Below are 25,521 nucleotides of genomic sequence, written 5' to 3' on the forward strand. Positions count from 1 at the left end.
AATAACCTGCACACAGCATGTGTACTGTGTGCAGGTGGTTTGTATAACAACCTTTCTACCGCGATGCCCCGCCACCAGCCAGGCCCACCGACTGTAATTCAGTGATGGGACTCTGTGTGACTGACACACAGGTCCCAGCGCATGCGCTGTTCATTTCTTCTAACGTGCGCGCCGCTGCCTATAATGCTTGTGAGCGCTCGCTCCTCCTGCCTGCGCAGTGCGCCCTGAGTAGAAAGACGGCAGAGGGAGCGAGCGCTTGCAAGCATTATACGCAGAGGTGCACACGTTAGAAGAAGTGAACAGCGCATGCGCTGGGACCTGTGTGTCAATCTCACAGAGTCCCAGCGCTGAATTACAGTCGGTGGGCCTGGCTGGTGGCGGGGCATCGCGGACCTCGCGCCACGCCTACCCGACTGTCCGTGGCTTTCATAAAAAGCCTTTTTTAGGGTAATAAAAGCCGGGAACTATTAGGTAGAAAGGTTGTTATACAAACCACCTGCACACATTACACAGGCTGTGTGCAGGTTATTGCAGTAAATGTTCATGACAGTTGCGCTTTAAGGGGTTAAAGAGGTTTTCTTCATCTGCATAGAATTTTTAGGTAGGTGTTTTTTGCCACAATAACATCTAAATAGATGCCAGGTCCCAAGGTATTCAAACGAAAGATTGCTGTAGGTTTGCACTCTACTCTTAGTTCATCCTGGTGCCTTTTTTTTCCTCCAGGCAAGCGATAAAATCATTATCTACTCAGACAACTTCTTGCATTGCTCAATGGTTTAACTCCAGACCAACTACTTGCAGAAACACTCTGACTGGTTTGGTGATTTGTTGGTACCTCAGTCCTAACCTTAGTTTGCAGGGTGAAGGGGGCTGATAAGGAACAGGTGATGATAAAGAGAGAAAAAAATTGGAGGAATGAAGTGAACACTATTAGTAGGTACTAATAGTCCCCTTTGGAAACAGAAAAATAATGGAAATAAAAAATAAAAAATAAAAATAAAAAATGTAAAAAAAATAAAAGTTAATAAATATAAATAAGCCTATTACCTAATAAAAGTTTGAATCACCCCCCTTTCCAATTTTTTTAAATAAAATAACATAGATTAAAATAAACATATGTGGTATTGCCACGTGCATAAATGTCCAAACTATTAAAATATAACATTAGGTAAACCGCATGATCAATAGTGTTAACGTAAAATAAATACCAAAGTCCAGAATTGTGTATTTTTGGTCACTTCATATACCATAAAAAAGTTAATTAAAAGCAATCAAAAAGTTTCATCGAAACAAAAATGGTACAGATAAAAATAAGGGTGCAAACAAAATAAGCACTCATACAGCAAAAAGTTATAGGGGTCTGACAATTTTAATTTTCTTACAAAAAGAAATATTTTTTTTATTTAAATGCATTAAAAAACCAAAACCTATATAACTTGGGAATCAATGTAATTGTATTGACCTACAGAAAAAAGATAATGTGTACTTTTTGTAACACATGCAAAAAAGTGCGCTGTCCAATGTGTAATGTTTAGCAATAATGTCCAATTTTTATTTCAATTACGCCCCACAAATAATTGTTTTTTGTTTCACCATAGATCTGGTGGTAAAATGAGTTATTTTATTATAAAGTACAATTGGTGGCACAAAAAACAAGCTCTCATATAGGTCTGTAGGTGGAAAATTTAAAGCGTTATGACTATTAGAATGAAAAGGAAATAATGAAAGTGCAGAAATGCCCCATTAAGGGGTGTGCATCCATTGGCACTGAACCTTGGGTTCCTTAGATCACAAAGGGGCCCATATGCTAAATGAAAATTGTAGACCTGTATCTTGTAGAATTAACAGAATTGTTAATTTTTTATCATGATATTTAAGACTTAACTGACTTAACTGTAACATCAGGGGACATTAAAAAACATTTTACACCAATATATTTCTTCTTTACGTTAATAGTATTACCTTAGATTGATGTCACTGGACTTCTGATTTACATAATTGTTTTTTATATTCAAATCTGTTTACAACCTTTTTTTAACCTTTTTTCAACTTTTTATATTATTTTTTTTTTTTTTTTGTAGATGATGTTTCTGTTCCATCATTAGAAACACAACCACAAGGGGATGAAGAAGGTAAAATATTGTTGAATTTTTTATATATTACATTTACAAGTACCTAGTTGTCTTCAGGATGGAAATTAAAATTAATACTTTGTATTTAATTTAATATAGAAAAAGGTTGAATGAGGGAGTGAGGACTTGAAAATCTATCTGTGTATAGTGTAGGTAGTTGGTGTTTGCACAATAACCACACGGATGCAGCCCTGACCACAAATGAAATTAAAAATAGTATAACAATACAAACAGCAGCAACAGCAATTATACTATTTTATGGAGTTATAGGTTCTACATATATGCATTAAAAATTCCTTAAAAGGATTTCTAGGGTTTCAAAATTTTTTTAAATAAATAAATAAAAAAGAGAAACAAAAACCACATCATTTCAGTGTTGTTTGACTTGTACATATCTTAAAAAATGTAAATCAAAATATTTTATTTTGGATTCCTTCTGATTTAGATTTTGCATCCCGCTATCCTACTTTATGGACAGAGCAAGTAAAAAGTAGACAAAATAGAACACACAGAAATTCAGGTAAGGCATACTTTATAATTTACAGTAAGTGGTAAAGTATTATAGGACTGAATTCATAAGAGAATCTAAAACAGCTAGCTGCAAAGTTTCTCATATAGTAAATAACATGAAGCTTTGTTTTGTAAAGAATTTGTTATGCTGTTCAGTGTCAATATAGGGATATAGAATGGGCTGTCTTACCCGTAAATAGTTAAAATTATTCTTACTTGTAATTCTGCTTCCTTCGAGACAGAAGGCAGCACAGAAAGGATATTCCCGGCCTCTTTTACTCCCCCTAGGACCACCCACCTATAGAAAAAAAAAATTGTATACAGACATCCCTATATAAGAACGCACACCTCCAAATGCAATTGTATAAATAACTAGACTCTTTTCTTGATGCAAAATAATGTTTATTGGGAGGGTAACATGTGCTGCCTTCTGTCTCGAAGAAAGCAAAATTACAGGTAAGAATAATTTTAACTTTCTTCCACGACATCCAGCAGCAGAGAAGGGATATCGCTAGCTATCAAAATATAGGGGAGGGCTGAATATTATATGCTGCTGACAAAACCCCGGCGCTAAAGGCTTGACTCTCTCACTCCGTATCTAGCCTGTAATGCTTAATGAATGTGGATGGAGTTGACCAAGATGCAGTGTAGCAAAAGTCACTCACAGGCTCTTTACGCCCAAGAGGCTGCTGTTGCTCGCATGGAATGAGCTTTAAGTGGAAATGGCAGATCTCTGTTATCCTGCTTATATGTCTCCAAAATGGTAGACTTGATCCATCTTGCTAAAGTGTCCTTTGCAGCTTTCAACCCCTTCCTGGGACCTGCAAACTGAAGGCATACGTTTTCTTCCTTACGAAATGAACTTACTCTCTCAAGATCGCAAAGAAGGATAGACTTGACATACAAGTAAGAATATTTCTCTCTTAATGTTAGTTTCAGAGGGCACTTTTGGCAAAAATGAAGGAACCGTTCTTAGTAAAACTTCATCTTGAGTAAAACTAATATAAGGGAAACGAGAGGAGAGAGCTTGCAACTCTCCCAGCATTTTCGCTGAAGTGATAGCCACCAAAAATAGCACTTTTAGCAACAACCATTTAATGTTCACTTCTTGTGCTGGTTCAAAAGGAGGACCGGTAAGTTTTCTTAGTACCAGCGAGAGATCCCATGGAACAACTGGAGGTTTTACTCTAGGCCTTAAATTCTGTAATGCCTTAAAAAGAACTTAGTGGCTGTAACATAAACTTTCCGTCAGTAAAATAATTAATCACGGTAAGGTGCACCTGGAGCGTATTTGGTTTTAAACTGAAGAATAATAGGAACAGCAATGTTAGGATCTACTTTCTCTCTTTTCCAATACAACAATTTTCGCCAAAGTCTCTAGTAGAGAATATTAACCCCTTAAGGAAGCAGGGTTTTTCGGTTTTTGCACTTTCGTTTTTTCCTCCTCACTTTTAAAAATCATAACCCTTTCAATTTTGCACCTAAAAATCCATATGATGGCTTATTGTTTGCACCACCAATTCTACTTACCAGTGACATCAGTCATTTTACCCAAAAATCTACAGCGAAATGGAAAAAAAAATCATTGTGCAACGAAATTGAAGAAAAAAACACCATTTTGTAACTTTTGGGGGCTTCCGTTTCTATGCAGTACATTTTTCAGTAAAAATGACACCTGATCTTTATTCTGTAGGTCCATACGATTAAAATGATACCCTACTTATATCGGTTTGATTTTGTCGTACTTCTGGAAAAAAATCATCCCCGTGATCTGACGTTTTTAGCGGTACCATTTTTGTATTGACTGGAATTTTTGATCGCTTTTAATTAATTTTTTCATGATATAAAAAGCGACCAAAAATACATTATTTTAGACTTTGTAATTTTTTTGCGTGTACGCCATTCATTAATGATATATTTCAGACATTTGTTTATATTTATTTACATGGTGTTTTTTTTTATGGGAAAAGGGGGATGATTTGAACTTTTATTAAGGAAAGGGTTAAATCACATTTATTAACTTTTTTTTACACTTTTTTTTTTGCAGTGTTATAGCTCCCATAGGGGGCTATAACATTGCATACACTGATTGCCAGCACTGTTCACTGCAAAGCCATAGCTTTGCAGTGATCAGTGTTATCGGTGGTCGATTGCTCAAGCCTGCATCACAGGCTTGGAGCAATCAATCGCCGAAGGGACACGCCGGAGGAAGGTAAGAGGACCTCCGCTCGTGTCCCAGCTGATCGGGACATCGCATTTTCACTGTGGTGGTCCCGATCAGCCCCACTAAGCAGCCGGGCAGCTTTCACTTTCGTTTTAGATGCGGTGTTCAACTTTGAACACCGCGTCTAAAGGGTTAATAGCGTGTGGCACCGCCATCGCTGCCGCACGCTATTAGCCCTGGGTCCCGTCTTCTTATCGTGCAGACAATAAAGTCTGAATAACTTCATCCGAGAGACCTACATCACAGAATCTGGATTTTTCAAACTCCAAACAGTTAAATGAATTCCATTTAGGTGTTTACAATAGAATCCTCACTGAATCAACAGGTCTTTGTGTAGCGGAAGGTTCCAGAATTCCCCTTTTGGAATGCTGAAACAGCAACGGGAACCAGGCTCTGCGCTGCCAGAAAGGAACCAGAAGAATCACTGATGGTTTCTCCAGTATAATTTTCTTCAGTATTCTGCTTAAGAGAGGAACAGGAGGGAAGAGGTAACCAAAAAGATTCTTCCAACTTAGTGTCTTTTCATCCAGATGATCCAGCTGATCCTGTCTGTACAGGGACCAAAATTTTTGCAACTTCCTAATCCAGCAGGTTGCCATTAGATCCCACTCCTGGCAACCCCATCTCTCGACAATTTGAGCAAAATGTTTGGGATTCGTTGGGATCCAAGGTTTCTTGACTTGCACTCTCTTTGTAATAACGGAGCTCTCGTTCCTCCTTGCTTCTAAAGATAGAAGACCGACACCGAATTGTCTGACTGGACCAAAATTGACATATTCTTGAGCCAGGGAGTTAAGTAAATGAGGGCTAGCCTGATTGCTCTTAATTCTCTTACATTGGAAGAGAACTGCCTCTCTGTTAGAGACCAAGGTTTCTGCACCCAACGTGAGCTAAGATGAGCTCCCCAACCTTGTTTCGATGGATCTGTAGTTACCACTTCCATAGTTTCTTGTTTGAAGCTGTTTCCCCTTGAAAGATTGACCGGCACCAGCCACCCCTTGAGAGCCTAATGAGTTCTTGCTGACAGAAAAAGATGACTTGACAACGACCTGATCTTGCGGTTCCATACTGTAAGGATCTCGAACTGCAATTCTCTGATATGACTCTTGGCCCAAGGAACAGTTTCTATAGCTGCTGTGAGCAAACCCAACACTTTCATGGCTGTTCTGATTGAGGTCACTGGAACAGACATCAGATAACTCACTTGCGATCTTATTTTCTGTTGCTTCTCCAGAAGTAGAAAAACTTTAATGGAAATTGATTCTATAATCAGACCCAGAAAAGCTTTCCTCCTCTTTGGGATCAAATCTGACTTCTGCTGGTTCAGAATAAACCTGACTGAAGAAAGAAGTTGAAGGGTGGTGTTGAGATTGAGCAGAAGAAGATCTTGAGACTCTGCAATTAAAAGCCAATCGTTCAGTTAAGGTATGATCTGGATGCCTTTCAGACGAAGGTAGGCCACCAGGGTTATAGCAATTTTTGTAAATACCCTGGGCGCTGGGGACAACTCGAAGGGCATGGCTCGGAATTGAAACTGATGGATTCTTCCTTCCTTTACGACAGTAACTCTTAGAAAGCTTCTTGAAGCGACATGTATCGGTATATGAAGGTACACATCACTTAAGTCAAGAGACACCATCCAGTCTAGTTCTTGCACAATACCTGTGGCAGACTTTATATTGTCCATTTGAAATTTTTACCTCTTTAAGTATTGGTTTACATGTCTAAAGTCTATAATTAATCTCCAACTGACTCCTGGTTTTGGGACAGGGAACCCTTTCAAATAGACACCTTGTCCTCGCTGGTGAACCGGAACAGGTTCTAAAGCATTCTTGTTGAGAAATTCTGCTAGAAAAGAGAAAATGACGGGATCTTCTGCATTTAGGCAAAACTTCTCCACCGGTTCTCTTACAAAATTTAGTTTGTATCCGTCTGCTATGATATTTAGCAACCATTTGTCTGAGGTTAATGTTTTCCAGGCAGGATAGAATCTTGTCAATCTTGCTCCAGACTTTCTGAATCGGAATGGGCGAAAAGGTTTCTTCTTAAAAGAATGCGGAAAAGCAAATTTTTCTCCCTTCTTCGCCGGCCCCAGAATTTACTCTAACTGGGAGCCAATTAGATGTCCAGGCTCAAAAGGCAAACTACACACATTTTTAGATGAAGTCTCCCCAGACGACGGTTTCACATAAATTGCTCTTCTTACAGAATTTAAGACCGCCATATTTTTTGCACAGATTCTAGTGAAATTAACAGGAAAGTTGCATACAAAGTCTGCTGCTGTCTTTAATGTGGCTACTTCATCCAGCAATTCCTCTCTTGAAACACCTTGTTCGATATTCCTGTTTAACTGACTTAGCCAAAGCCTAAGGGCCCTGGCTACTATGAGCTCTCTTAGTTAATACATCAGCTTTATGGTCCATAGCTTCTTTTACGATAGATGAATCATCTGAAGGCAACAAAGTCTTTTCTGACAAATCAGCCAAGGCGGGGTCAAGCTTAGATGGTTCACTCCAACTGACAGATTCAGCTGGATCAAGTTTGTAAACTGCCCGAAATCTGGATCCTAATTCAACCTATGATCTGGCTTCTTCCACTCTTTCTCCATTATGGACCTCAGAACTTCATGCCCAGGGAACAAAACTGACTTCTTTTTGGGTATAATTCTTCCTTCTCTTGTACATCAGATGTGACTTTTGAGGTTTCCATACTGTTCTTAACTGCTTTAATCAGTTTATCAGCCAACTCTTTTTTGAACAAAAAATAGTCCTCAGAAATTGTTCTTTAACCCGTTAACGACCATGGACGTCTATACTCGTCCATGTGCTGTTAATGGGGTATGACGCAGGCTCCCGAATTGAGCTCGTGTCATACCGCCCGGCCCTCAGCTGATTCCTGTAGCTGGGGGCCAGCGTTAATAGCCGACATGTGGCGACTAACCCTTTAGACCGCTGCTGTCAAAGTTATCCTGTCCCTGGTGGTCCAATGGGGTGGATGGACCCTCCGCAGTGCGATCACAGGGGGGGGGGGTAGCCGGAGGGCTTACCTCTCCTTTAGTGTCGGCTCCTGCGCTCATAATGATAGAGCCTGGCAGGACCAGGCTTTATCAACCGAGAGCAGAGCACACAGATCAATGTGGTTTTATGGAACCAAATTGATCTGTATGAGGAATCAAATGGTTCCTCCTAAAAGTCCCCTAAGTGGACTAAAAGTGTAAGAAAAAAAAATAAAAAAGTTTAAAAACACACACATTAACCCCTTCCTTATTAAAAGTTAAAACCACCCCCTTTTCCCAAATTCCATATCAAAAATATATAAACAAAATAAAAATAAACATATGTGGTATCGGTAATTAAACCACACGGTCAATGCCATACGAGCAAAAAAATTCCAAAATCCAAAATAACGTATTTTTGGTCATTTTTTATACCATAAAAAATTAATAAAAATCGATCAAAAAGTTCGATCAAAACAAATATGGTACGAATAAAAACTTCAGATCATGGCGCAAAATATATATGAGTCCTCATACAGTTCCGTACATGAAAAAATATAAAAGTTATAGGGGTCAGAAGAGTGCAATTTAAAATGTATTAATTTTCGTGCATGTAGTTATGATTTTTTCCAGAAGTACGACAAAATCAAACCTATATAAGTAGGGTATCACTTTAATCATATGGACCTACAGAATAAAGATAAAGGGTCATTTTTTCTGAAAAATGTACTGCAAAGAAACGGAAGATTTATAAAATAGTGTTTTTTCTTCGATTTTGTCTTACAATTATTTTTTTTTCCGTTTCGCCGTAGATTTTTGGGCAGAATGACTGATGTCATTAGGAAGTAGAGTTGGTGGCACAAAAAAAAAAGCCCTCATATGGTTTCTTTAATGTTCAAAATTGAAAGGGTTATGATTTTTAAAAGGTAAGGAGGAAAAAATCCTTAAGGGGTTAAACCAATTAAAGAAGCCTTTCATATCTTGTAAGAACTCAGAGGATTCATGTGGAGCCGAACATTTTTCACAAACAGTAGAAGTGGCTTCAGTTGGTAGAGACTGTAGAAAGCTGACACATAAGTTAGGCATAACATTCTTTTTATGATGCTCCAGATGGACAGAACAGATATCACAATAGTCCCCTCTTTGTGTATCAGGGATAGGCTGGTCACAAGATCTACATAGCTTATGTTTTGCCTTAGATTTCCTCTTCCTAGAAGAAGCAGAACTAGACATCTGCAAAACATAAGGAGACAGAAAAGCCAGTGCTACAACGTCCCTGCACCAGTCAAGCAGAAAAAAACACACCACCTATACAGCAGTAACACAATACCTTGGAGATTTTTTTAGAGACTCACTCCGTGGAACCGGAAGTTCTACCACTTCCGGTGACGTCAGACGCCAGAACAGCCCGGCATCGCAGGAACAGTGCAGAGAGTGCGCCACCAACAACATGGCTGTAGACCGGAAGCCCCACGAGAAAAAACAAAAGGGTAATTACCTTAACTGCCGTAATTCCTGCTGTATAAGCGCCCCCATGGAGGAACCATCACTCCAGGGAACTGGTAAACAATGCCAAGTTTGTTCCACCGGCAATGCAAATACCAGGTCACTATGGACCACCTGATCTACCCCAGGAAAACCCCCATGGACCGTCAGGGATAGCGCCAGGTAAGCCAAGGTTACCCACATTGACTCTCAGCTAAAAAATTGCTGGAGACACTGGCTCTAAACCTAAATAAAGAAAAAAAATACATTAGAAAGGTGGGCAAAGGTATACTTACAGTCCTTGGAAGAAAAGAGGACAGGAAAAAACTAAATTGCATGTAGAGGTGTGTGTTCTTATATAGGGATGTCTGTATGCGGATAGGTTGTTTTTTTTTTTGTTTTTTTTCTATAGGTGGGTTGTTCCTAGGGGGAATAAAAGAGGCCGGGAATATACCTTCTATGCTGCCGGATGTCATGGAAGAAATTGTAATATCTATTTGTAAAGATAATTAAATCTACAATATTTGCATTACTGCTTTAAATGGTTAATTGGTGACAGTTATTACAATTACATAGGTTATCACCTACTTGGTGTTCAAAATGTATATCAATGTGCATATCCACCAAATGATATGCTGATAGACACACATACTCCATCACTCACCTCACTGCTGAATTCTCATTCATACTCTACACGTAGTGATTCTCTGTTCACTGAACAGCAGCCTTTGCAAATTTGCTTTTGTTCTACTTGTCAGGGAAGGACCATAGACTATGCAGTAGCTGAGCAATTTAAAATCCTATGTTGTGTTGATCCAGAGGAAGGGGGGAAAAAACATGAGGCTGATGCCAATTGCCCCATTACTCACTGCTCTTACAGTAAAGAATCCCCATCTGTGATGATAGTGAACCTTCTTTTCGCTAGACATAGAGGATGCCCCCTTGTCATGGTTACAGGCCTAGGTATAAACAGATCACTAGAAAGATCTCTGTACTGTCCATTCATATATTTATACATTGGGAACAATTCGCATATATTTATACATTTCTCCAAACGAAATAACCCTAAGCGTGATAACCTGTCTTGGTCCTGTAATCCTCCCATACCATCAATTATCCTTGTCGCCCTCCTCTGCACCCTCCCCAGTTCCACCATGTCACTCCTATACACAGGCACCCAAAACTGGACACAATACTCCATATTTGCTCTGAATAATGATTTATACAGAGGCAAAACTATGTTCTTGTCACAAGCCTCTATGCCTCTTTTGATACATCCCAAGACTTTGTTAGGTGATATGAATCATGGGGAAATGAAAGACATATAAAGTTTGGGTTATTTATAGGCAGAACACAGTGAAAGGGGTTGTTTAGCAAGTAACATAGAATCAAAGAACAAAGAATGTGTCGGCAGATAAGAACCATTTGGCCCATCTAGTCTTCCTAGTACTAATACTGAATACCATCAGAAGTCCCTGGTCCTATCTTATATGAAGGATAGCCTTATGCATATCCCATACATTCTTAAGCTCCTTCACTGTATTTGCAGCTACCACTTCTGCTGGAAGACTATTCCATGCATCCACTACTCTCTCGGTAAAGTAATACTTCCCCTCTAATTTAAAACTATGTGCTCTTGTGGTAGTTTTTCTTTTAAATATTCTTTCCTCTATCGTGTTGATTCCCTTTATGCATTTAAAAGTCGTATCCCCTCTGTCTCGTCTTTTTCCAAGCTATACATGTTAAGGTCCTTTTAACTTTTCCTGATAAGTTTTATCCTGCAATCCATGTACTAGTTTAATAGCTTTTCTGTAAACTCTTTCCAAATTGTCTATATCCTTCTGGAGATCCGGCCTCCAGTACTGTGCATAATAGTTTCATTGAGGACTCACCAGTGACCAGGTATATTTTTAAGCTTAAAATTGTGGTTAATTGCCTTTTATGACTGTTTATATGAACTTGATTTGATGGAAAACCCCTGGGGTATTCTATTGAGGCAATATTTAAAAAATAAATAAATGAAGTTGGAGTACTTTTTAATTTAAAATATATAGCATTCTCACCTGTCTGACCTCCTTCAACTACTATTCCGATTGGGCCAGGTCCCCTGCTGCTCACCACTTCTCCCTTATTATGGGTGCTGTCATCTTGCCTGGGTGCTGTCATCTTTAGAGATATGCTTCACAGCAGGACCCATGGACATAGAGAACAATAGACAGGGGCTGACCTGTTTACATAAATTTGACACACTAATGGGCATTCTATGTGGCCTTTTTAGAGGTTATTCTTCAGGAAGGTGAACCCTAAGGTCTGAGCATCAGCTATTGTATGTATCTCTGTTATCTATCTACTGGTGTACATTCCATTGTACTCTTGTCTGAGTTCCATGAGGAGGGCACACATGGAAATTATCTGTACAGAACAGGAGGTATCAGCTTAGTTTTAGGCCTAGTGGCCAGAAAGGAAACATCAAGATTTCAGGATTATTATAAAATACACATAGTAAAAGGGAAAATTAGAAGAAGCATCACCAAAAATTCCGCTCCCCAGCATGCGGAAGTTCATTGTTCCGAACGGCTGTGTGCGGGCTTCCGTGTTCAGGGCCGCCCCTTGTGATGTCACGCCTGCCCCCTTGTGATGTCACGCCCCCCCTTAAAGAAAGTCTATGGGAAGGGGGCGTGATGTCACGAGGGGCGGCCCTGAACAAGGAAGCCCGCACACAGCCGTGTGGAGCTCCGGAAGCAGGGCAGCGGAATACCCCTTTAACTTGAAAATGTGTGTCTCTTATTTTTTGTGTCATTTGTTTTTATAGAATGGCAGAAAACAATACTAAGGAATCCAAATTGTGTTTTAAAAATCTAACACATTTCACCAGACACACAATATAACCAGTTTGGTGCATATATAACCAAATTGATAAATATTAATTTACAGCAAAATGGAGTTTTTTTTTTTTTTAGGTGTCACAACTGATGTGCCCATAGGGTAAAGTCTGTTAAGGTTCTTCTTTGAAAAAGCCACATTGCAGTCGTGAATCATGTAGGAAGTAGCAGATTTTATTTACTGCAATGCAGTGAGTAACATCTCTAATATAAATTTGTATGTAACACATTTGGATTTTATTGTGGGGTTGTGGTGCAGATAATGTTTAACCACATAGGTTTTGGCAATATGTGAACCCAACTTTTTCCTGATGTTACAAGGACAGTTCCTGCTTCTATTATTAGCTAAAATGAAGTAAAAAAATATAACAAAATTGATTTGCATGATGTTCTGTGGATCATGGTGAAGTGCAGTCTTCTAAATTCTTGCTGAAATAATAAGTTTCTTTCAGTTATGATAAAAGAGTTTTTATAACAAATAAGAGATATTTATTAAATTTTTACAATGTGCAAAGAAATGAGAAGAGACGCACTCACCCTTGGTTCAGCAAACGTGGAGGGACTTTATTAGGAACATCACAGTGCAGTTACATCACAAGGGAGAAATGAAAGAACGCAGCTTCGGGAGCTGCGGGAGAAGCGGGGACGGCCCCGTTTCGTGGTCAAACACACCGCTTGGTCACGTTAAATAGACATAGTCTCCGCAGGAGGGCAACAGCTGACAGGTCTGGAGTCATGGCAACAGGTAAATAAACAAAAGCTCATAGCGCAACAGCTGGCCGACAGCCAGAGGGCATGCGCAAACAATCTGGAGCTGGACCGGTGTCCTTTTATATACCTGCAGGGCTGACGGGGGGGAACAGGAGGTATCTGTACACACAAAAGGTGTGTGGGGAAATAGCCAGCGGCCAGTACACCTTTTGTGTGTGTACAGATACCTCCTGTTCCCCCCGTCAGCCTTGCAGGTATATAACAGGACACCGGTCCAGCTCCAGATTGTTTGCGCATGCCCCCTGGCTGTAATATAGTTATAGTTATCCCATATACCTACACTCTGGTGCTGAGAGTCTCCTCCTTCTTGCCTCTATTTATTTTATTTTTGACTCCACCACAGATTGCCTTCAGAACTGCAGTACTGTGTAATAGCTAAGCATTTCTAGATAAAATGACGCAGCCGAGATTCCATATGAGACAAATGCCTTCTTTTTGTTATTGCAGGCAAGCCCATTTACTCTCATAAATCCTAAAAATGCTATCCGCTTGACAGAAATGTATCTCCATTTACTGTTTGTTTTACGGTTGCCAAATTCAGGGCAATATAAAAACATAGTTTCAAGCCAAAGTGACGACATTACCATTGTTAGGGATAAAAGGAACTGAATGCTTCGAATAAAAAGATCAAAGGAATTTTATATTTTCCTTTGAATAAATGTTTTAAGACACATGAGTCATTTAGCTTTAGATGACTTTTTCTGATAAGAGGATTCTGTGTAAAAAAAGTAAAATTATAGACTTAGTGAGCAATGTGATTTTCCATTTCTATCTAGCCTCACCTTTACTCTTCTCGGCTTATTTGATGTGGATCATTTTGTTCTTTACTGATAGTTGGGAATTTAGGTAGAAATAGGAAATACTTTTATAGCAGGCAAGTAAAGGATGCCTGCAGCTTTAGTGTCTGTGGATTACTAATTTAAATGTTTAACTCACTACAAGTTAATTCATTTTTATCCATGTAGAATAACTACATGGATAAAAATGAATTAACTTGTAGTGAGTTCAACATTTTAATTAGTAATCCACAGATTGTCAAACTCCAGCACATTCTCACACTAAAAGGATCTAAAGAACCCTGTTTACTTGCTTTGGAAAGAATTGACAAGTGCGGTTACATCAGGATTTTGCCCCTAATTTCAATCCTACAGTGGGGCAAAAAAGTATTTAGTCAGCCACCAATTGTGCATGTTCTCCCACTTAAATGGATGAAAGAGGCATTTAATTTTCATCATACCTCTATTATGGGAGACATAATGACAAAAAAAAAATCCATCAAATCACATTGTCTGATTTTTTAAGAATTTATTTGCAAATTATGGTGGAAAATAAGTATTTCGTCAATAACAAAAGTTCATCTCAATACTTTGTTATATATCCTTTGTTGGCAATGACAGAGGTTAAGCATTTTCTGTAAATCTTCACAAGGTTTTCACACATTGTATCTGGTATTTTGGCGATTCCTCCATGCAGATCTCCTCTAGAGCAGTGATGTTTTGGGGCTGTCGCTGGGAAACACGGCATTTCAGCTCCCTCCAAAGGTTTTCTATGGGGTTGAGATCAGGAGACTGGTTAGGCCACTCCAGGACCTTGAAATGCTTCTTAGGAAGCAACTCCTTCATTGCCCGGGCAGTGTTTTTGGGATCATTGTCATGCTGAAAGACCCAGCCACGTTTCATCTTCAGTGCCCTTGCTGATGGAAGGAGGTTTTCACTTAAAATCTCACGATACATGGCCACGTTCATTCTTTCCTTTACATGGAGCAGTGGTCCTGGTCCCTTTGCTGAAAAACAGCCCAAAGGCATGATGTTTCCACCCCCATGCTTCAAAGTAGGTATGGTGTTCTTTGGATGACACTCTGCATTCTTTCAAACATTTCGTAGTAAAAAAAGAAAAATCTCGCTAGATACAATTTTTTCCATCACTACTGTATCTTTTTTATTATTTTTTTTTATGTTACCCTACGAAATTTTAATAAAAAAGGTATTTCCATCATTTTTTTGGATCGCTAAAGTCCAAAAAAGAATAAAAACCGCCTGCAAAAATGCAAAATTTAAAACCAACATGCCATTTTTCTTGGCGTTTTTGCTCTCCCATAGACTTCTATGGGATGAAAACGCCACGATTTCAAGGCAAAAAACGCCAAACTAGGTTTTGTCGGGCGATTTGAAAATCCAGCCTCTGAGCCCGAAATTGCTGAAAAACGCCAAAAGGATTTTAAAAAATGCCAAACTGAAAAACGCCAAGTGAATCTGGCATTTTGCAGTTTACTATTGACTTGCAGCTAACATCTGGACGCAACGTTTTTTCACTGAAGACACACCCTGCGGGAAAATTGGCATTTTTGACGGCGTTTTTGAAAAAAAAAAAAAAACCTCAGTGGAGTTCCAGCCTCATAGTTGAGGTATACCTATAATGAAAATGACAGGCCTCTTTCATATTTTTAAGTTGGAGAACTTGCACAATTAGTGGCTAACTAAATACTGTTTTGCCCCACTGTATCAGTATGCTGGGTAAAATCTGCAACTATTCCACCAGTAATCTGCAAAAGGTAAAATGTGCTGTATATATTTCAGCATTCACTTTGATCCACTGTAAATTTTTGTACAGCATGTAAACAGTGTTTTTGAAGGTTCACTTGCACTGCATGACACATTTGTAACTTCTGAATTCATCTTTAAAGAGCAATAAGAGGAAATAAGGGGTGTCAAATAAACAAATATTGGATTAAAGTCCTCTAGGCTTTTTGGAAAGAATAGTAGCAGACCTCTAAGGTGGTAAAATTCAACTCTTAACCCCTTAAGGACGCAGCCCTTTTTCACCTTAAGGACTGAGCCCTTTTTCGCAATTCTGACCACCGTCACTTTACGAATTAATAACTCGAAAACGCTTTTACCGAATATTCTGATTCTGAGACAGTTTTTTCGTGACATATTCTACTTTATTTTGGTGGTAAATTTCCGGCGTTACTTGCATCCTTTTTTGGTGAAGAATCCCAAAATTTCATGAAAATGTTTCGAACTTTGAAGCTCTCAAAAATGTCATGAAAATTGCAAAATCTGAAGGGACAGATGTTACAGAACTACAGCTCCCAGCATGCCTGGGCAGTCTAGGCATACTGAGAGTTGTAATTTGGCAACATCTGGAGGGCTACCGTTTGGGCACCACTGTAACAGTGGTCTCCAAACTGTGACCCTCCAGATGTTGCAAAACTACAACTCCCAGCATGCCCAGACAGCCTTTGGCTGTCTGGGCATGCTGGGAGTTGCAGTTTGGCCTTCCTAGTGTTTGCCACAGTAAAGATCACTTTACTTTCACTTTCATTCCCCCCCCCCCCCACATCGTTTCCCTACCTGAGCCAGGATCTTTGCAGTCTCCAGCGACGATCCGGGGTCCCCAGGCATCTTCTCCTCCAGGTAGCGGCCTCCATCTTCTCCCCACGTTCCCCTCGACATCCAGGGGTGGGCAGAATGGAGGGTTGCCATGGCAACCCACTGTCCTGCCCTGCCATTGGTCAGAATCAATTCTGACCAATGGCAGGGGATAGGAGGAGATTGCAGCACTGCGACCTCGCTCCTATCCCTCAGGATGATCAGGGCTGTCCCTGACAGCTCCGATCATCCCTATTTTCCTGGTGATCTGGTCACCATAGACCCGATCAGCCCGGAATAGCAGAAAATCGCATGTCTGAATTGACATGCGATTTTCAGCGATCGCCGACATGGGGGGGTCTCAGGACTCCCCTCGGCGATGTGCCGGGATGCCTGCTGAATGATTTCAGCAGGCATTCCGGTCCGGTCCCCAACCGGCTAGCGACGGAGACCGGAATTCCCACGGGTGTATGCATACGCCCCACATCTAGGGTTGCCACCTTTCCCTCAGAAAAATACTGGTCATGGGTGTGGCTATGTGGGGGGGGGGGGTGGAGCTACAAAGGGGGAGGGGCCAGATTGCACAGGGGCTGAGGGATCAGGGGTTTAAGAAATGGCATGGGGGATGGGAGGGGGGTTTAAGAAATGGCATAGGGGATTGGAGGGATACAATATATATGCAGGGGGAATTTTCCTACATCGCACAAAAAATTTACATTTAGAGAATACCTACCAAAACCCTATTTATGCCAGCGGCGGCGGTAGTGGTGGTGCGCGACAGCAACGCTGGCTCTCTCTGATGACGAGTGACGTCCCCCAGCGCAACGTCAGATAAACAGGCTAATCAGACAGTATCACACATGACAGATTTAGATACACAGGCTCAGCAGATAGTATCCCACATGACAGATATAGATACACAGGATCAGCAGACAGTATCACACATGACAGAATTAGATACACAGGCTCAGCTCACAGTATTACACATGACAGGATTAGATACACAGGCTCAGCAGACAGTATCGCACATGACAGGATTAGATACACAGGCTCATCAGGCAGTATCGCACATGACAGGATTAGATACACAGGCTCATCAGGCAGTATCGCACATGACAGGATTAGATACACAGGCTCATATCCCACATGACAGATTTGGATATACAGGCTCAGCAGACAGTATCACACATGACAGGATTAGATACAGAGCGCAGCAGATAGTTTCACACATTAAAACATTAAATCAGTGTTTCCCAACCAGGGTGCCTCCAGCTATTGCAAAACTACAACTCCCAGCATGCCCGGACAGCCAAAGGCTGTCCGGGCATGCTGGGAGTAATAGTTTTGCAACAGCTGGAGGCACCCTGGTTGGGAAACACTGCATTAAATACACAATTTTGCAGAGAGGTCTCACCAGTCTCTTGTCTTCACTTTCTCCTTTCCCCGGGCGGCTCCAGGTTAAGGAATGTCCGGAGTTGAGGAGGAATGGGGTGGGCAATTATTTATCCCATGGGGCCACATGAGAAACTAAAAATATTGTGGAGGGCCGGGTAGTTTTTCCCCAGATTAGGCAGCATAGTTGTCCCCCAGATTAGGAGCACAGTTGTCCCCCAGATTAGGAGCATAGTTGTCCCCCAGATCAGTATAGTTGTCCCCCAGATCAGTATAGTTGTCCCCCAGATCAGTATAGTTGTCCCCCAGATTACGAGCATAGTTGTCCCCCAGATTACGAGCATAGTTGTCCCCCAGATCAGTATAGTTGTCCCCCAGATCAGTATAGTTGTCCCCCAGATCAGTATAGTTGTCCCCCAGATTACGAGCATAGTTGTCCCCCAGATCAGTATAGTTGTCCCCCAGATTACGAGCATAGTTGTCCCCCAGATTACGAGCATAGTTGTCCCCCAGATTACGAGCATAGTTGTCCCCCAGATTACGAGCATAGTTGTACCCCAGATTAGGCAGCTCCCCCCCCCCCCCCACACACACATATATACACAGACACACATACACACACACACACATATATACACAGACACACATATACACAGACACACAGAGACACATGCACAGACACATGTAAACACAGACACATATATACACAGACACATATATACACACAGGGGGAGATTTATCAAAACCTGTGTAGAGGAAGAGTGGTGCAGTTGCCCATAGCAACCAATCAGATCGCTTCTTTCATTTTTCACAGGCCTCTTTAAAAATGAAAGAAGCAAGCTGATTGGTTGCTATGGGCAACTGCGCCACTCTTCCTCTGCACAGGTTTTGATAAATCTCCCCCACAGACACATATAAACACAGACACATACACACACAGACACATATATACACAGACACATATACACAGACACATGTAAACACAGACACATATATACACAGACACTCACCCGCCCTGCGCAGCAGAGGGAGACAGGATACATGGCCTCTCCTCCTCTCCCCTCCATGCTCTGCCTATGGAGGGTTGTAAGACTGCACAGCAGAGAGAAGGCGGGGGAGGGGGAGAGAGGAGACAGGAGGGGCACGCCCCCTCCCCAGCACTGTACAATCTCTTCCTGTCATAGCAGGCTGGTGGTGTCAGACCTGGGCATTGTACGGCCGGACAGTCAGTGGACTTTGTGTCGGGGGCTGAAACTGTAGTGCGGCAGCCTGCAGGTCACAGGCAAAATTTTGTTGCCGGTCATGAAAGAAGTGTTCTTCTGGGGATGCTGCTCAGTCCGCCCCTGTCAGGGAATGAAAAATACCGGCCATTGCATGGCCGGTATTTTTCATCCAAACTTACCGGCACAGCCCAGAATGTAGATGAAAATACCGGCTGTGCCGGTAAAAAAACGGCAGGGTGGCAACCCTACCCACATCCTTAAAGGGGTATTCCAGGCAAAAACTTTTTTTTATATATCAACTGGCTCTAGTAAGGTAAACAGATTTGTAAATTACTTCTATTAAAAAATCTTAATCCTTCCAATAGTTATTAGCTTCTGAAGTTGAGTTGCTGTTTTCTGTCTAACTGCTTTCTGATGACTCACGTCCCGGGAGTTGTCCAGCTCCTATGGGGATATTCTCCCATCATGCACAGCTCCCGGGACGTGACATCATCATTGAGCAGTTAGACAGAAAACTTCAGAAGTTAATAACTATTGGAAGGTTTAAGATTTTTTAATAGAAGTAATTTACAAATCTGTTTAACTTTCCGGAGCCAGTTGATATATATATAAAAAAAGTTTTTGCCTGGAATACCCCTTTAACCCCTTAAGGACTCAGCCCATTTTGGCCTTAAGGACTCAGACAATTTAATTTTTATGTTTTCATTTTTTCCTCTCCTCCTCGCCTTCTACAAATCATAACTCTTTTATATTTTCATCCACAGACTAGTATGAGGGCTTGTTTTTTGCGCGACCAGTTGTCCTTTGTAATGACATAACTCATTATATCATAAAATGTATGGCGCAACCAAAAAACACTATTTTTGTGGGGAAATTAAAACAAAAAACGCAATTTTGCTAATTTTGGAAGGTTTCGTTTTTACGCCATACAATTTATGGTAAAAATGATGTGAGTTCTTTATTCTGAGGGTCAATACGATTAAAATGATACCCATTATTACATACTTTTCTATTATTGTTGCGCTTAAAAAAAATCACAAACTTTTTAACCAAATTAGTACGTTTATAATCCCTTTATTTTGATGACCTCTAACTTTTTTATTTTTCCGTATAAGCGGCGGTATGGGGGCTCATTTTTTGGGCCATGATCTGTACTTTTTTTTTGATACCACATTTGCATATAAAAAACTTTTAATACATTTTTTATAATTTTTTTTTAATAAAATGTATTAAAAAAGTAGCAATTTTGGACTTTTTTTTCGTTCACGCCGTTCAGACCAGAGCAGGAGACGCCGGGAGCCGGACGGAGGAAGGAGAGGGGACCTCCGTGCGGCGTTATGAATGATCGGATCCCCGCAGCAGCGCTGCGGGCGATCCGATCATTCATTCAAATCACGCACTGCCGCAGATACCGGGATCTGTATTGATCCCGGCACCTGAGGGGTTAATGGCGGACGCCCGCGAGATCGCGGGCGTCGGCCATTGCCAGCGGGTCCCTATCTGCGATCAGCAGCCGGGATCAGCCGCGCATGACACGGGCATCACTCCGATGCCCGCGGTTATGCACAGGACGTAAATGTACGTCCTGGTGCGTTAAGTACCACCGCACCAGGACGTACATTTACGTCCTGTGTCCTTAAGGGGTTAAGGACTCGGGATGCAGGGCGTATGCATACGCCCAGCGTCCTTAAAAGGTTAAGTATTTATTAATGTCAATAGTTTGAAAATTTTAAATATTCAACTGGAGATATGGTGGAGGACAAGGTAATGGCTCAAATCCGTAGGCCCCTTATGGAAAGAACCTTCTGATAACCACGTGCACTCTTCTCATGTAAAACGTGCTAAATCAAGAATAAGATCACAGATTCTCTTTAAATAAACATATATAAAATAAACAGCATTAATAAGCAACAATATTTAGGGCAGTGTTCACCTGAAGAGATTTCCTTTGATCTTTGAACCTCACTAGTAAAATATTTTCATATGCTCTTATCAAATTTTCAGCTGTTGGAAAGTTTGCTATCAGTTGAATACATGAACTTTTCATTATATTAATAGGAACACAAAATGAGGCTGTATTTTTTGTTTCCATCTGTTCTAACTGCAAAATACTATGAGTCAATTTGTTTTACTGACTATAGGCTTTCATGTGCAGCATAACTATTTATGCTTATTTTTCGGGATCTTGTTTGAACTGTGATGATCTGTTTAATTATGAATCTAGGAGAACAATATGACATGTAAAAAATTACTTACAAAGAGATACTTAGAATAAGCTGTTAAATGGGAAAGGTCAGAGGTCAAATTGAACCACCTCCAAAATTACTGATAAATGCCTTTGCGGTTCTGAAAATAAATTTCTCCCACAAAACAATCTTGGTTAACCTAATTGCATACTTTTTAACAGAGATAATTTACCCTGAGGCTGACAGAAGATTGGCAGATTCCTGTTTCCTTAAGAGCCACTGGAGAAAAGAGAATGTGGTGAATGTAGTTAGTGCAATGGGAAATATTCCCAAGTAAAAAGAAAGATGTGTAGACAGAGAAATCAAACCTTATGAATAAAACATTTTTAAAATAGCAAAGGTTGAGGAAAGTGGCAAAATGTGATGAGGGGATAAACACAGTGAGAACAGTATAAGGGTGGGTTCACCCTACGTTTAAAGTGTACGGGTGCCGGATCCAGTTTGGGGGAGTGAAAACCATCCGCTCCTGTATCTCAGCCGGATCCGGGCCGAACCCCATTCATTTCAATGAGCCGACCGGAGTCAAAAGCTGACTCCGGTCGGCTCATTTTTGCCCTGTCTCTAACCAGACCTAAAACCGTGCTTTACCACGGTTTTAGGTCAGGTGGGAAAACTGGATATGGGGCAAAAATGAGCTGACCGGAGCCAGCTTGTGACTCCGGTTGGCTCATTGAAATGAATGGGGTTCGGGCCATATCCAGCTGGGATACGGGAGCGGCTGGTTTTTGCTCCCTCCAACCGGATCCTACATCCTACATTACAAACGTAGTGTGATCCCACCCTTACACGGTGGTGTAATAATGACAACTTTAATTGCAACATATAGGATAAAAATATATGGCTAGTTGTAAGTATAAGGATATGAGAGTTTCTAGATGGTTTGACTCTTCAATAACGGCACTTACAGTTATAAAAATATATGGCTAGTTGTAAGTATAAGGATATGAGAGTTTCTAGATGGTTTGACTCTTCAATAACAGCACTTACAGTTATCTGGTTTAGACAATTAAAGAAGCTATTGGAAAAATGTTGAGTTGGCATGTTACGTGCTGAGTTCAGGTACTCAACTTTCCAGTATTCTTCTGGTAACTTTATGGAGTTCAAAGGTGTATGCCTAAATGTATGCACCTGTAGGCAATGGAAAAACCCTAAAGTATTATACTTTATATGGCATGCAAGCCTCATTGTGTCCCCATACAATGCTAGTGACAGTGTAACACTCCATACGGTGTCAGCCAGAGTGACTTGTTTTGTTGAAAACTTTACATAACTTTGTTTTATTTGCCTTCTACCGACCTTGTGTTATAGTGTGGGCTGCATTCATTATTCTGCCAGTTGTTTTTTTTTTTTTTAAGTTTCATTTATATTGAGATTTATTCATAGCATAAAACTTTAAACATTTAATAGATAGACTACATCAAATAAACTACAGTTTTCACCATGAAAGAGAATAAATGTAAAAATGAAAGGGGTATTTCCGGATTTCTTTTTCTTCAGCCATTGTGCCTATGATGGCAAGTTCAAAAATTGTGTAATTTGCTTCTATTACCTCCATAGCTGAAGATGATTCCGTAGAAGCAGGAGAAAGAAGTCCTAGGTACGGCGCTCACTCGGCGATGTGCTGGCAGTGGATATTACCTTGGCAACGAAATTAACCGATGCGGACAGGTAAAATAAAGAAAGGTAGGTTTATTTAACAGATAAAATAGCAGACTATGCGTTGCGAGGGGCAGGACCCCCTCTTCATCAGGTCAAATAAAGACCAGGTCCATTATTGGACCTGATGAAGAGGGGGTCCTGCCCCTCGCAACGTGTAGTCCGCTATTTTATCTGTTAAATAAACCTACCTTTCTTTATTTTACCTGTCCGCATCTGTAAATTTTTTTGCCGAGGTAATATCCACTGCCAGCACATCGCCGAGTGAGCGCCGTAACGAGGACTTCTTTCTCCTGCTTCTACGGAATCATCTTCAGCTATACCTTTACCGGTCAGAGACCTCTCTGACACGGGATCTCCTCGGTCAGCTTCTGGCTTCATACCCAACCACTGGGTGACACGCAGGAATAGGTGTTGTACTCTGTGTACAACACCACCAGGTTAGCAGAACCTCATCTTTACCTACTACATTGTGGTTCACCGGTATAACGGCACAGTCTGCACCTCTTTTTGTCTCTCCCTCCCTTCTTTTTTGTTATATGTGCATCTATTACCTCCATGCACTGCTTTGTCCTGTTTTCATACATAGGACCCACAACTGGAATTAATGTTGTGCAAATCTTTTAATTTATAACAGACAAAAGATCAACAAAATATATGTCATAATCGTCATCTATTGATTCAATCTATTCATTTTAACTACAAAATAGATATAATGTAAAACCCATATAGAAATATTGAATAATACTATAATAATATTGAATGTAGATGCTAAATGTGCCCAAAACCTCTATATTTTGAATTGAAGAATGACAGCTGAAATTTCTTCCCATTCTTGATGAGATCTGATCTGCAAATTGGAATATTATGAGGGAAAATCAAGAATTAAAGGCAAATACATGTTATGATTTTAACAGAAGCAACATTGGCAAATTAAACTTCACTTTTTCACTGCATCCTAATGCAAAACAACGTATTTGTTGTATCATTCAACTAGCTTCTGTATTCCTGCAGAGAAGTATTTTATCTGCTCACAAAGCCAGAGGAGCTTCACTTCATTTACTTCATCATCAAAGGTGAATAGTGATTTTCATGGCAGATGGTTTACTTTTAAATTTCTTCTTACTTGGAGAAGACAGGTCTCTCCAGTCAACACCCCAGTGCGCTAAAAACCCAAACCCTTCTCCCTGACACCAAGACTTGTAGCCATGCATTTAACCCCTTAAGGACCCAGCCATTTTACACCTTAGGACCCGGCCATTTTTTGAACATCTGACCACTGTCACTTTAAACATTAATAACTCTGGAATGCTTTTAGTTATCATTCTGATTCCGAGATTGTTTTTTCGTGACATATTCTACTTTTACATAGTGGTAAAATTTTGTGGTAACTTGCATCCTTTCTTGGTGAAAAATCCCAAAATTTGATGAAAAATTTGAAAATTTAGCATTTTTCTAACTTTAAAGCTCTCTGCTTGTAAGGAAAATGGATATTCCAAATATTTATTTTATTTTATTCACATATACAATATGTCTACTTTATGTTTGCATCATAAAATTGACGTGTTTTTACTTTTGGAAGACACCAGAGGGCTTCAAAGTTCAGCAGCAATTTTCCAATTTTTCACAAAATTTTCAAACTCACTATTTTTCAGGGACCAGTTCAGGTTTAAAGTGGATTTGAAGGGTCTTCATATTAGAAATACCCCACAAAAGACCCCATTATAAAAACTGCACCCCCCAAAGTATTCAAAATTACATTCAGTCAGCATTTTAACCCTTTAGGTGTTTCACAGGAATAGCAGCAAAGTGAAGGAGAAAATTCACAATCTTCATTTTTTTACACTCACATTTTCTTGTAGACCCAATTTTTGAATTTTTACAAGGGGTAAAAGGAGAAAATTTATACTTGTATTTGTAGCCCAATTTCTCTCGACTATGCACATACTTCATATGTCTATGTAAAGTGTTCGGCGGGCGCAGTAGAGGGCTCAGAAGCGAAGGAGCGACAAGGGGATTTTGGAGAGTACGTTTTTCAGAAATGGTTTTTGGGGGGCATGTTGCATTTAGGAAGCCCCTATGGTGCCAGAACAGCAAAAAAAACAAACAAACACATGGCATACCATTTTGAAAACTAGACCCCTTGAGGAACGTAACAAGGAATTAAGTGAGCCTTAATACCCCACAGGTGTTTCATGACTTTTGCATATGTAAAAAAAAATGTTTTTTTTTTCACTAAAATGTGTTTCCCCCCCAAATTTCATATTTTTGCAAGGGTTAATAGCAGAAAATACCCCCCAAAATTTGTAACCCCATCTCTTCTGAGTATGGAGGTACCCCATAAGTTGACCTGAAGTGCACTATGGGCAAACTACAATGCTCAAAAGAGAAGGAGTCATATTTGGCTTTTTGAGAGCAAATTTTGCTAGGGGGGCATGTCGCATTTAGGAAGCCCCTATGGGGCCAGAACAGCAATAAAAAAAAAAAAACACATGGCATACCATTTTGGAAACTAGACCTCTTGAGGAACGTAACAAGGAATTAAGTGAGCCTTAATATCCCACAGGGGTTTCACGACTTTTGCATATGTAGAAAAAAAAAATTTCACTAAAATGTGTGTTTCCCCCAAATTTC

General features: G+C 40.3%; 1 protein-coding gene across 2 annotated transcripts in view; it reads left to right on the forward strand.

The window, feature by feature from the left end:
* SMOC2 (SPARC related modular calcium binding 2) overlaps positions 1–25,521 on the forward strand; it is a 308,253-nt gene that overhangs the window by 123,552 nt on the left and 159,180 nt on the right. For both annotated transcript variants that reach the window (XM_056567010.1, XM_056567011.1), the window contains 2 exons: positions 2,082–2,132; positions 2,578–2,652. In XM_056567010.1, coding sequence (XP_056422985.1) covers positions 2,082–2,132; positions 2,578–2,652 — 126 coding nt within the window. The remainder of the gene's footprint in view (positions 1–2,081; positions 2,133–2,577; positions 2,653–25,521) is intronic.

This window comes from Hyla sarda, chromosome 3 (genome assembly GCF_029499605.1).
Source record: "Hyla sarda isolate aHylSar1 chromosome 3, aHylSar1.hap1, whole genome shotgun sequence".
Classification (NCBI taxonomy): Eukaryota; Metazoa; Chordata; class Amphibia; order Anura; family Hylidae; genus Hyla; species Hyla sarda.